At 43.7% G+C, this 14,505-nt stretch overlaps 1 protein-coding gene across 4 annotated transcripts in view; it reads left to right on the plus strand.

The window, feature by feature from the left end:
* Ica1 (islet cell autoantigen 1) overlaps window positions 1–14,505 on the plus strand; it is a 135,524-nt gene that overhangs the window by 34,304 nt on the left and 86,715 nt on the right. For all 4 annotated transcript variants that reach the window (XM_032906943.1, XM_032906941.1, XM_032906942.1 and 1 more), the window contains 2 exons: window positions 609–732; window positions 5,572–5,770. In XM_032906943.1, the coding sequence (XP_032762834.1) occupies window positions 609–732; window positions 5,572–5,770 (323 nt within the window). The remainder of the gene's footprint in view (window positions 1–608; window positions 733–5,571; window positions 5,771–14,505) is intronic.

The following is a 14,505-nucleotide window of genomic DNA, read 5'->3' on the forward strand; positions in this document are numbered from 1 at the left end:
TCAAGTTTAAGTATAACCCATCCAGATTTGGTTCCAGTTCTGTACTTTTAAAATTTACCAAATGGTCTACCTGAGGGCCTAACACACTTTGTGTCCCCACTTCCAACTCCAACTTGCTTCCCAGGGGTTGAGGGGTTTGAGCTGATTTACCAAGGACAGAATGTAACTCAGGCAGCAGAGATCAAAAGTCAGCAGGTTAGAGTAATAGGAGGCAGCCAGCACCGCTTTCTAGGCAGCCACAAAAGGTCCCCACCGTCTGCCTTGAAAAACCCAACTCCTTCATTTCAGCTGGAAGCAGCACATTGTGGGCTTGCTTTTCGGTACAGAGGTCATTCTCTGGTTCTGATTACAGGGCACCAAACTCACTGACAGATGTATTCAAGTGAATTTGATCTCTCCTATTGTAAATGGAAGACCAGCATGGACATTAAATCGCTGGGTGGGGGAGGCGGAGGGACTTACCTTGCCGCCTGCCACTTGGATTTAATTTCCTCTCACCTTTGCCCCAGAAGAGAGAGAGGGGGCCTTGTGAGTTGTCTCCCTCACTTTCTTTGTCATAAAAATGCGCGCCCTGCTCACCGCCTCTTTCCCTGTTTTTCTTTTGTCAGTCTTGTCTCAAGAGGAAAATGAACTGGGAAAATTTCTCCGATCCCAAGGCATCCAGGACAAAACCCGAGCAGGAAAAATGATGCAAGCCACAGGGAAGGCCCTCTGCTTTTCCTCCCAGCAAAGGTGTGTATGGCCTTCTCGGAGGCTCTGTTTTGGGGGAACCCACAGAGAATCTGGGACCCACTTCTTCCGATGGGGGAATTACACAGTCTAGAACACACGTTGGCCTAATCCTGAGGAGCTATTCTGTACTTCGCTGGTTTCCACTTCCCTCTGATCCAGAGAGCATGTAGGATTTGTTTCCTTCCCTGGTATTTAATTTTGTTTGTCCTCTGCTCTGTGGGAGGCAGCATGTGTGCCAATCATTGTGAGTGATTACATTTGACCTTCAAGTTGTTCATAACAATCAGTCTGATCCCCTCTCAGCATTTGATTAAAGCAAGAGTCTAATGAGACCAACTTGAAAGGTTCCCTCTCCACTCTCTGAGGGCTGATGCCGGCAAAGAGGTAGAACTCTGGACGCCTAGGACTACATACTCCTCAGGCCGATGGCCAGCAGCGTCACCTGGGAACCTGTTAGGAGCAGAATCTGGGCCTCGCCCCCACACCTATGAACTCTAACTCGACATTTCAAACAGGTCTACAATTGGTTCTGATGTACATGAAAGTTGGACAGTCTCCAGTACGGAGGAAATTGTGACAGAGCTGTTGCATTTCAAAACACAACCTCAACTAATGTTTCTGGCCTTTTTTTTTTTTTTTTTTTTTTTAACAGTCCTGAGAATTTGTGTCACACAACTGCTTTTCTGTGCCAGAGAGAAAAGACTTAGCCTCTCCTTCCCTACTAACTGACAAGGCCAAGAAAATGTCTCCGTTAATATCACGCAGAATTATACCTAAAGAAAGTTTTGCTGGTAGTTTCCAAGGTTATGTAGGCTTCAGAAATTCACTTACTCGACTTGTCCCACCTGGCGTCCCTATTTACCCTAAATTACTGTTTTCCCTCCTTGTGATCCAAGAGCAGGCCATTGATTGGCAACTCACACGAGTGTTACTATGGAAACCCAGGAAAGGTGGCACAAAAAAACGGGGTTGGAGGGGCGGGGAACTGCAATATCTACAGGCCTTTCAGTGACCCCATTCTTGCACATTCTGGTTCTTGCTCATGGTATCTGGACCCTGACTTGTACGCAGTGGCAGCAGTCAAAATTGAATATTGCCATTCCCCACTGTTCTCTGCCACAGTTTAATTTTTTTTAAAGTATTTTCTTATAATCTTGAATTGTACCTTTAATGCTTAAAACAAAGAAACCGAAAGGAGAAAGATGCTAAAACAGATGCGGTATAACCCCTTGATAGATAATTCTTTTGTGTACACAGCCTCTCCCAATATTACAAGGATAATTGGTTCCTGGGAAATCAGAGAATAAGTGCAATTATGTTAAGATTGTATCACTGATTTCAGTGAGAAAAAGTTTAAGTGTGCCTATACACTAAAACTAATAACCTATTTATGAAAAACTGTTGAATCCCAGATCACATTGAGGGTTACTATTATCAATCACACTTATTATTCTAATGACTATCCATTTACAGTCTGGATGATTATGTATCAAAATGATCCCGCAAAGTATCCATATATCACCTTAAGTTAATGTTATCTTAATGCCCCCCTCAATCTCTTTCTCTCTCTCTCTCTCTCTCTCTCTCCCCCCCCCACTCACTCGCACACCCACACCAGTAAAATCAGTCAACAAAACAACGCAAATACGGGAAGGTATCTACTGTAGACTAGCAGACAGCAGTCTCCACTAATTTAATGAGGTGTGACCAGCTACTTGGGAAGGTGGCCTCTTCTGCAGTGGCTTTGCTTTCACAGCTGCTCTCCAGCCACCTGAAGTCACACCTAGTTCTCCTAAACCTGAAGGAGGCAGGAGAATTCCATGAAATCACTCTGAATGTGAATTCTTAGTTGAGTGAACATGATTTAGAGGATTCCAGAATGTTCTTTTTTAAAATTTATTTTGACCGTATGTGTGTCTGTCTGTATGCCTATGTATGTATGTGTACATACTGGTGACTACAGAGGCCAAGGGAGGGTTCGGGACAGACAGGCCTGGAGTTACAGGCAGTTGTGAGCCACTGACATAGGGCCTAAGAACTGAACTTGGTCTTCTGTGAGCTGTATTTGCTTTTAACTGTTAAACCAACTTTCTAGCCCTACTGAATATGTTTTTAGCATAAACAGCACCATAGCAGATAGTTTCTGTATGTTATTGTGTATGCTAATAACTTAGCAAATTGATATTTTATTAAATAATATTAATCTTTTAAATTTTCAATGTGTAAATATTTGGAAAAAAAAGAAAAAAAGAAAAAAAGCAACCCCACAGGATTCTATTACCTGGGCGTGCTCTAATATACTTAGCCCGAGTCCTGCGTTTTGTTTTATCACTTTAAGAATTTTGTGTGTGTGTGTGTGTGTGTGTGTGTTATGTGGGGGGACCCACAGAGGTCAGAAGCCGACATCCAGTATCCCATGACCTGGAGTTACAGGAACCATTCTGGGTGCTAAGAACAGAGTTCAGGTCTTCTGCAAGCATAGTACTCACTTTTAACCACTTTAATCCAGGTCCTCTATTATATAACTTCCCCTACTAAGGATAAATATCTTGGTGTAGCCCTTTAGTTATTTTATTAACTATTCCCACTGGGTAGATTTTCATAAAGGAAAGGTGAGTCAGGCCTGCATAGGAGGATAATATTTCCAGTGAGTAAGAATATCTTTCTTTGGTCTGGACCCCTTTTGTATACTGCAGTGAAAGTGGATTTCCACCATTCTGATTTATATGGGTCAGCTTATGGGGCGGTGACAGAGATGAGAGTACATGTGGTTTTGTATATGCCCCTTTTAAATTTTCTAGCATGTTATTATAACTTCAAGCTCTCTGTATAGTGTCCTGCATTCCAGGGGCTCGAGAGTAATTTCTTCACAATATTCATCGTCAGTAAATGTTGGAAAATAGACAAAATCTAAAGGGAGAGAAAAGGAGTCAGAAAGTGAGAAGCCTCCTCTGGGAGCCATCTGAGGGCTGTTTATCTTCAAATAGACATCCCCCAGGCTATAAAGCTTCGCACTGGAGACTGCCTCTGCGTCTGCTACACGTTATGTTGGATGTAAAGCACGTAGTAAATTTAAACCACCAGTATAAAGCACAAACTTATTTCCCGCCACAGTGGCATGACACCTTGAGAAGACGTCTGACATCTAGGTAGGCAGGCTGCTATCGTAGATGTGTCCTCATTTAAAACAACCCATTACAGGCGACAGGAAACCTGGGGAAAACAGGAAAAGAGAGTTTCGTTAAGGTATGTTGCAGCATTTATAATTTCAGAGTACTGCAGGCATACAAGGGACGGTAAGCACAAATAGAGTCACCAGAAGCTCACCAGTACCGTGGTTCCCTTTGGCTGAGTCACTTGGAGTGCAAACGGGATTTTAAATGTTCGTCTCATGTTTAACGTTTTCACCCATGTTCTGAAACTTCATAGAGAATATGTTTTATGTGACTGGCATGAGGGCTTAGTGGCTAAGAGTGTGTATTGTTTCCGCTGAGGCCCCAAGTTTGATTCTTACCACCAGGTGGCTCACAACCACCTACAAGTCCAGCTTCAAGGAGTCTGACATCTTTAGCCTCCAAGAACACCTACCTACACACACACACACACACACACACACACACACACACACACACACACACACACACACACACACACACACACACACACACACACACACACACACACACACACACACACACACACACACACACACACACACACACACACACACACACACACACACACACACACACACACACACACACACACACACACATGCACACATGCACGCGTGCACGCACACACAGATAACTCAAAAACAAGTGTTTGAAAACCAGAAGAATGTGTTTTTAAAGTGTGAGTCACCTGACATTGCTTCAGTGGTTTCAAATATGGAGGAGGCAGTATTTTGTAACCAAAATAAATATCTTACCTAAAGTTAATGTATACTTTCCTTTTTATATAAATAAGTGACAGTTTGTTATGGCCGGTGGTTACTGTTATAATAATTTTACACTTGTACAGTATACATTTATTTCCAGTGTGATGCTCTTTGTTTACTACAATGCTTGAGAAGGAACCCAGGCTCCTCCTCCTCTTCCATCCCCCTCCTCCTCCTCCCCTTCCCCCTTCACCCCCTCCCTCTTTTATGTCAGGATCTCAGGTAGCCTAGGTCTTCGAAGGATAATCCTGAACTTCTGACCCCACTGTCCTCTGCCAGGATTGAGCTGTGCACCACCACCTGGTTTCTTATATTTATGATGATTGAATCATATAGTTATCAGATCGTACTGACACACCATGGAACCTCAGGATCTGTGCCTTTCTTCTTTCCCAAATCATTTAAGCTCTACCAGTCCATGCCTCAGCCTTGTTTCTATTAGAACAAATTGCAGGTTTTGATTGAGGAGTAAGCAAAATGGCCTGGTCAAGGATACTCGAGTCATCCCTATCCCATCCCGCCCTCCACACAGGGCCCAAAATTCAGCCATAGAAGAGACAGGGAGTCACCAGGAATGGCAACAGGAAGGACAGTACCTTGACTGTCCTTCACTGACATAGGCTTGACTTCAATTTCAAGTACACAGTGCCTAGGCCTGAGGCCACCCAGCAACACAAATGGAGAGCTTCCCGATGGTCCAGTTCACTAAACACTAAAAGATCAGAATTCAGGCAATCTCCGGATGAGTCCCACATTCACACACATTTTGATGAGTATCTGCCTCCTGACAAGACGTCTGTGTTCTGTACAGTGGTCTAAGTTCATCATGGGTTGAATGTCAGGATTTGGACCTGCTCCTTTCCTTTGTTTTATGATTATAGCTGTGCCCTCTTCTACAGGTTGGCCTTGAGAAACCCTTTGTGTCGATTTCACCAAGAAGTAGAGACTTTTAGACATCGGGCCATCTCCGATACCTGGCTGACAGTGAACCGCATGGAACAGTGCCGGACAGAATATAGAGGGGCGTTATTGTGGATGAAGGACGTGTCTCAGGAACTGGATCCAGACCTCTACAAGCAAATGGAGAAGTTCAGGAAGGTAGGAAGTTTTCTGAGGGTTGTCAAAAGGGCCACCTGCTAGAAGGCAGCCAAGTGTGATTTGAATCCCTCTGGTAAAGAAGACATAACTCAAAAGCACCAAGGATACAATTAATCATTGCTGACATTTTTTAATGTGACAGAATACCAATTAATGTGATATATAATTCTCTAAGGATAAGAGAGGAGACAGCTGGAAATTGCTGGGATTTCGTAGCTGGTTTTAATTGAAGTCAGATTTTCCTATAAAGTGCACGTTTTATAAGGTTGTCACTTGTAAATGCCTCTTCATGCGTAACTAAAACTCCAGGGTAGATTACACGAATCTAGAAAGCGAGACTAGACTGCTTAACAGGCCTTTGTAATCGATAATTCATGTAGAAACCAGTAAAATAATAACAATTCTTTTACAAAATAGTTGGAGGCACTGGAATATAGTTGTGCGGTTAGCTAGAATGGTATTGACTGTACCTGCTATTGACCTCTTCAGAAATTTCTCCACGGAACATAAGAGCCAAAGAAATGAATATTTTGTTTAATTTTCCTGAGGAATAATCTTAAGTTCCTTTAAATTAAAAAAAAAAATCACATTGTACTAATGTAACCATTTGGAGCCCTTTGTCCACAGGAATACATCCTACCACTGGGTGGCAGCCGTACACTGAGCATCTAGTGAACATGTGGCCAGATTTTGTAGCGGTTGTGTACAATCTTGGTAGTTCTTTGTTTGGGCAACTGGGTGTGTTTTAGGGCATGAAAGGAAAAAAGAAAAAAAGGCCAAATGTTAGGTCTGACATAATATTGTGTCAAGTCCCTTAGTCATTTCAACTGATCCATTCATAATTAGAAATGTTGTTTAAAAGGCTTAGATTCCTTTTTATGGACATCACTTTGGAACTATGAACCTGGAACCCTGGCTGGTATGTAGGAGGTTGAGAGAGACTCGAGGGACAGAAAGAGCTTCTTCTCTTGTTCAAGACAGTGGTCGCCGCTTCTTGACCTAGCTATCTCGAAGCTAAGTTTTCTCTTGGTTTGTACCTCAGACTCCCTTCCTGTAAAGGGAGCCAGCATCATTTTCTCTCCAGTTTTTTGCATGCCAGCCTTCTCTGTAACGCAGGCTGCCTTGCCCAGGCAGAGGTGGAATTGTGATGTAATGGAACCCATTCATCCTTTGAAGGAGAGGGGGAAAAATCAGCCGTCGTGGTAGTAAACAAATCAAATGTTTATGGTTCGCTAACTAGATGCTGGTGAGCCCAGGCTGTTCTGCAAGTTTTCTGACTTTGTCATTAGGCCAGTCATTTATTTTGTCATTAGTATTTTATTTGGGGATTGAGGATAATGGGGGTGGAATTGGGATTAGAAAAAAAGGAAAGAATGGGAGAGAAATGTGTCTCCAGGGCACAGTGCCGGCGACGTTTTATTTAGTGCAGGCTTAATCTTTGACATAATCAACGCACAGTTTTTGCTTTTGTAGACGAGAATAGAGACCCACGGTAGGTAGCTAACCTGAGGTGAAACAGGAAATGGAGGCCAGAATCCTTGGTAACAGATACAGTTTCCCCACCAAGACAAAAGGAAGTCAAACAATATACCTAGAGGTGGCCAAGGCCACAGTAACTCCTTACACGGAAGCTCTTTGTCCAGTGAAGAGTTTGGGGGTGCCTCCAGTGCGGCAGATAGTACAAGCAAACAGTGTTACCCCTGAAGGCTGAAGAATTCCGTGGGGGTTGTGTTTATTTGGTTTTGTTTGGTGGGAGGTGGTTGCTAGCTGTGTAAGACTGAAACAAAAACCAAGTTCTTCGTCATTTGGTTTGAACGTTGAAACATTTCCCATCGTTTAATGTCATCAATCTCTTGATCCTGGAAAATATGGGTGGTTTGGGTTTTTTTTTTTTTTTTTCTATCCTTTAGTGAGCAGTAGTAGCTGAAGCTGTGCCTGCCTCCCTAATCCTGTGTGTGCTGGATTCAATTTAATAGCTGGATGTGGTAGACTTGGACTTGGGGAAAGAATGTTTTTGAGAGAAGACTGTCTTCAAGAGTGTATTTGATTACTCTTGACTCAAGGAAGACAGGGTCTACATTGGTTCTCTCCAGAGCCTGGCCCCAGAGCCACTCCAGTGCCCAGCCCAGAGTTAGTATTTAATATGGCAAGTGGCAAGATTCCAAGCAGAGTCCAAGGACTCAGGGGCACCACTTCTCAGATCACTCAGCATCCCCACTGTATGGAAGTGACCTCCTGGTGCCTTGGAAATTGGCATATATGATTGCTCAGGTGAAAAACAGGACCGATGTGGAGTTTGCTGCTGTCTTTTGGGGATGCTGGTAAGGGTCAGTTTTCTGTTCTGCTACAGTGTATTTGCAGATTAACTCTTTAGAGTCCTGTCCAGGTGAGATTCCACCTTAAATGGAGTCTCTGTTTATTTCTCAAGAATAGAGTGCTAACTAAGTCATTTGGCACAGTGACCCAGAGTGCTCAAGGTGTGTCTTTAAGGTACAGTCGCCTCAGCTCTGTCTCCTCCTCCACATTTGAGCTGACAAAGCCTGGACTTTGAGTTTTGTTGACTTCACATATCCTGGAAGAGACAAGGCTCTACTTTTTATGTCATGGTTACAGCCCCCTATTTGGAATTTTCAAAATGTGTTCATTCATTCATTTGTACATTCAACAAATGATATTGAAGCCCAGTTACATACCAGTAAGCACAGTGGGGTATAGATTAGCACCAAGTCCCCTCTTGTGGGATCATTTGTGCATAAGACAGGCAAACACGATACAGTGCGTTGAATGGTTTTCTGAGATGAAATGTACTACAAATAAAAAATCTAGACGGGGGATTCCAGGTGAAGCAGCACCCCTCCCCCTAGCAAAAAGAAAGAATGAATAATAGTATGGTGGTTCATGTTTGTCAATTTGACATCTAGAATCACCTGGGAACTCCTCTCTGAGCCATGCCTGAGAAGATAATGTTATCTTAATTACATTCATTGATGTGGGAGGACCCATCCTGTTTGTAGGCTGTACCATTTCATGGCTTGAATTCTGGAGTGAATGAAAAAGAGGGAGAGTTGAGAGAGCATACACTCCGTGTTCTCTTCTGACTATGAGGGTACTATGATCAGCTACTTCAAGTTCCTGCCGCCTTGACTGGCTGCTGTGATGGGGTAAGATGTGAAGAGTAAGCGCAAATGAACCCTTCCCCCATTCAGTTGCTTTTGTCAACAGTAAAGAAACCAAAACAAAAAGGAAGGACCTGGACGGAGGCGTGGGAGACTGCAGTGTTTAGCTGAGGAATCAATGTGGACAAAGGCCCAAGATGGAAGCAACATAACATCTAGAAGCAGCAGCCAAGTGATAGAAGTGAGACAGAGAGGCCTAAGCAACAGGGCCTGAGAGAAGCAGGACTAGGGATGTAGACACACACACACACACACACACACGTGTGCACATGCGTGCACGCGTGCACACACACACACACACACACACACACACTCCTTAAGGAGGGAATGGAAAAGTTGGAAAAGAGGATGGGTGTTATAAAATTTCTGTTCCCAACAACTCAGTTAGATTTCAGGGAGTAGAAGAGTAGAAACCAAATGGAACCCGGCATTCCCGGGTCCTGGCGGGATGAAGACCAGAGAGAAACACACTGTTCTGACCTCTGGCAGACCCAGGAGAGTGTCACTTTGATTACAAAGCTCTTTCTTATTTTTAGAAATAAACAGAATAAACATAAATGAACGTCCAATTGGAAGGGAATTTTCACCTCCAAACGAGATTATTTCTTTCCTAGCATTTCCCAAATGTCATGAAACTTCATACAGCACAGTCACGGCGAGGAAGACGGAGCTGGTGAATGAAAGTTTAAAATTAAACAGAACAAATGATCTGGCACTCTCTGAAGCCTGGGGCTGAGGATGGCTCCGCACGTCAACATCAGGAGTTGTTTCTAAGTGTCCCTCTAGGGGACTAAAGACACAGAGAAGAAAGCTTTATCCTAGCCTTCTGGAAGAATCCTGCTAGTCATCTGCTCCTTGTCAAAGGACTCAGAGGAAAGAGATACCTGGAGAGTGGAGGCCACATGGAGCTGCTTCTCCAGGCTACCATGGGTGGATTTGCATAGATGGGGCTGCTTGTCCCCGTGCAGTGGGAGGTTCTTCCTGACATCATGGTTCACCCTAGTACCACTAGGTATTTTATGAGTGAAGCTAGTGTGTGATATATGTGCCCTTTGAAGGAGAGTAAAAGGGTATGATTTAAAAATAGGAGTCAGCTTCTCGTAGCAGATTACATCAGCTGAAGCTGTGAGCCCAGCCGAGCCTCTGAAGCCTGTGCCCTTGAGAGCCTCTGTGGTCAATTAAGTGTCTTGTTTTTCTTCAAAGTCAGAAATGGCATGGAAGGTAATTATTCTAAATGGAATAAAAGCTATGCTAGGTGTAAGAAAATAGTTCTGAAGCCTCTAAAGAGATAGTATGGAAATGTATACGTGGGCATTTGTAGGACTCAGCCTTTATAGAAAGGGTACAGGAACCACTGTCTTAACCTGAGCCATTTACTAAATAGTTTAATGAAATCCTGTAGCATTAGCCTAGTGTTTCATTACAGTAATTCAAAAGGATGTCTACAAAGCATCCTAGGAACTGGGAGTGATATATGGTGGGATTCTTAGGCCTCTCTGTCTCCGTTAGAAGTAACATTAGGTTGCAGAGCCCTGTTAATCTACTGGTCATGTCATCAAAGGATACGTTGCAGTAAGGCTTATTAACAAGAACTGGCAGATTACTAGATAGGACCTTACTTAGAACCATCAGTCAGTAGTGACCCTGTGTCCCAGTGGTGAAGGTTTGAGTCCAAGAGTTTGGTCTTCCACTGATAAACAGCAGTATCGATAATAGATGTTTCTCTTTTTCCTCCGGTGAACAAAGACTTGGGTTAATTAATTTGACAGTTTTATTAATTACTACTGAAATCATTGGTTCTTGTCAGAGGTCAGGCTCTTTTAGCAATTGAGGGCGGGTCCCCGGGGAGTTGAGTCTTACCGGATTGTTCCACTTCCGCTTCTCCGTGCCCTGTGGTAGAGGCCTTCAGTCAATGCCTTGCATCGCTGGATGAAGCCAGTTTGTGCTTCAATTCAAAACCCAAATAAGTCTGAGATCCACCAGCAACCAGGGCTGAGGTACTAGGTAATCTTTTGTTTGGTCTGTACAGTGGACCGACTAAGTATCTAAAGAGGAGGGAAGGCTGACTCCATTGTCTCTTCTGCCTCTCTGCTCACTCTAGAATTCTGCATATGGGTTGAGCCCTTTTATGAAGTGAGGTGAAAATTCCTTTTATAAAGTTAATACTCTTTTAAAATGTATCTGCTTCATAGTTTTTGGTGTTCATTGGTTGGTTTTGGTATGTGCCTGCGTTTGTTTTGCTTTAGATATTTAACTAGGGGCACTTGTTATTTGTGGTCCCCGAAGCACAGTGAATCTCGCTGCCAAAATGCCACAGGAAAAGCCCAAATTTTCACATGGCACAACTTGGAAGGGAACTAATAATTATGGGCTGGCTTTCAACTCTGACTCTCATCGGGTGAGGCCTTCGGGCCTTTGTGTCTCTTTATTGATTTTTCTCCCTCTGAACTTAGTAAATACCAAACCTCTGCTTGAGGGCTACACTAAGACCATTTAGGCTAACACCCTCAGAAGAGATAATGCTGGCAGAGCTGGTGGCTGCTGCTCCTGACTGAAAACAGGAAGGAGGATGGAGCCTGCGTCCTGGGTAAAGCTCGACTCTGTTCCCAGCACTGCCCGCACCATCTGGGGACACTTAGGCCTGAGTCTGATTTTGCATCTACTAAATGCAATCAGGCGTCCTCTCTCTGGGACATTATTCTTCTCTAGCTCATTAAGCTCTAAAATCTGTAAGCTCGCCCGTGAAGACAGACAGCCACTGGGATGGGCGAGCACTTACTTCTAAAGTGTATCTGCCTTCCACCTCAAGGACATTCTCATCTTGCTAAGTCCACTTACCTCCTTGGATGGCTGGAAAGAAATCGGTCGGTTTCGTTCATAGTTCTTGGTCAGAGGAGTCTTTGATGTTTGCAGGCTGATAATACCCATTGCATACAGATATTATTGCTTTATTATTGTTGTTGAGGTTGAATTCACCGGGGATAGGAGGGTTTTGATATATACCTTTCTCCATGTATTCCTTACTGCCTATAGACCTCGGCAGAGTGGAGTGACCACAACGGAGGCTGAAGGCCTGCAAAGCCAGTAACACTCACTCTCAGATACTTTACCACTTGCCGGCAGGTGCTTATAGCCGTGCATACCTCGATTAAGAACTTGATGATTAATTTTTACTTGTGGTAAGAACTCATGTATTTTACCTACTAAACCAGGTCCCTTTGAACGTAATTCCTTTGGCCTGATACCTAGGGATTGCTGGCTCATATGGCAGTGCTTTTCTCAGGGAGGGCCTCCTGTGCTGTTGATGGTTAAGAAGTTTCACATTAGGGAGCTGGCTTGCTTTCTGTCTCTGTTGTGCAACATTCAAATGTCCTTAAGACAATAGTTCATGCAAAGGCAGAGGTGTAACTGGTTTTACGTGTGATGTTTTAGAACAATGCAGCCTTTACTCCTTCTAACTCCACAGATGGCCGTTCTGGGTCAGGATGAACCATTAGAACAAGAGACTAGACTGAACCAGAGAGATGCTGCTAAGTGTGTATAACTCTCTCAGTTCAGACTCTATTCCACACCTTTTCTTTCCATTTTTCTGAATAGGATTTTAACTATCATATATTCATTGTGTATGGTACTGAATTTTATAAGGACACTTTAATACATAATGTGCTTTCAGCATATCCTCCCCAAACCCCTCCTCTTTCTTCCCCCTCTCCCTCCCATCCGTCCCCTTGTAACCCTGCACAATTTCACCTTTGTGTCACGTCATACACATTCACGATTGTATGTAGCTGCAGAAAATGTAGGATCTTAAAATGAGAGAAAACTCAGTGCATGCCTCTCTGATGCTGTCTGGTTCTTTTTTTTTTTTTATACTCTGCATATAACCAAAATGATGATTCAGGTCCATTTCTGTGTCTGGGGCCTTAAGGACATTAAAGCATGCAGAGAAAGCTGAGACTGTATGGGAAATAAAAACAGTTCCTATTTGTTCCTCGCCCAAGAGCAAAGGGAAAGAACAGGCAAAGCTATGTAATTAAAGTTTTAATTTTGCATTCCCATGCTTTCTAGCTGCTTACCTCAATGAGAACAGTGCTTAGAAACTGTACCTCAGTTGCTGACAGTACCAAGAAGCTTTTCTCCACAGACAGATGCAGTGATCCCATATTTGTCTATGGAAGTGGAGATGCAATTCCAAGCCCCACTCTTGCATTTCTCCTACTCTTCATGGAATTGCCTGCCTTATATCTGGACTTGATGGAAGGGACCGATGGATAGTGCCCCGGAAGGCCCTCTACAACCAGGAAGAAATCAGAATGAGTGTCTTGTTGGGCAGCACTGCCCAGAGATGTGGATGTGTGGGAATGTAAACTGGGAAGTATGGTCATGCACATGACTTAGTTCTTTGGCTGAAACATGCCAAAGCCCCTGTTATCATTAGATACACAATAGAGTTAATACCATGCACTTGGTAGCATTATTATTATTTAGTAAACACACAGTGGATCTTTGTGTCTGGCACTATTCCAAGCTATTTGCTTGTATAAACTTACTTAATCCTGTTAGTCCACAAACCAAGAGAATATTGTTATTATCAATTTTGCAAATGAGGAGACAGGAACACACAGGAAGGAACCTACTTAAGGCTACCCAGCTTGCCTCAGAACCCAGGCGCACTGGCTGCACCCTGTGCGGCTTGCACCGTGTCCCTCTCGTGGTGCCTCAGATTTCCATGGGTGAGCCCTTCACTTTGGATGTAGCCCACATGTCACCCCATTTTAGAGACATGAAAATGCCCAGCCTTGTGGGGTTAAGAATCTGACTATGGTCCCAAACAGTGTTCAGTCTCTTCATTTACAGAACACAATAACAAATAGAAATCCAGGGGTTCTGTGGCTCCTTAACCACAAACCAGAAGGCCCATTCTCTCAGCATAAAATGCTGGGCAAGGTAGAGAGCTCACTAGCCACGCTGAGCCACACTTTGCAGACTGTGGCTTCCCACGCAGGAGGACAGACTCCAGAGCATGGTTTACGGGAGGCACTTAGCACACTGCAGTGCAAGTGCTCAGTGCACATGGACTTTTGTGACAGTCACTGAGCCTCCAAGAGAAAAATTTGACATCCAGCGTGACACATGCTAAATAAGGTCCTATGTAGGGGCTTGGCTGGAGGGGCCACAGCCTTGGGTTGTCCCCTCAGAGTGAGCTGACGGGAGACTGCTTGTTACAGACTGTCAGGTAAGTTGTCAGATAAGAGTTTCTAGGGATGACATCACCCCTGTGCCGCCTTCTGTGACCCAGCTTCTTCCAACACAAGGTACAAGTGATTTTCAAAGCCTACGCCAAAGTTTTCTTCCTGCCCATCCCCTCACTGCCAGGAGATACTCACGTGCTTTGTCCATTTCTTGCAAAACTTGTCTTTTGTTTGTACGTGTGAACAACAACCCACCTTTCTTTTCTCAGGACCATTTTTTTCCTCATTGCCATAATCTACTTTCAAGAGTAGAGTCTTTGAAAAAAAATGGCAGTTGGATATAATTCTGACTTTATAAATGGATGGC

This window comes from Rattus rattus, chromosome 6, assembly GCF_011064425.1.
Source record: "Rattus rattus isolate New Zealand chromosome 6, Rrattus_CSIRO_v1, whole genome shotgun sequence".
Lineage (NCBI taxonomy): Eukaryota > Metazoa > Chordata > Mammalia > Rodentia > Muridae > Rattus > Rattus rattus.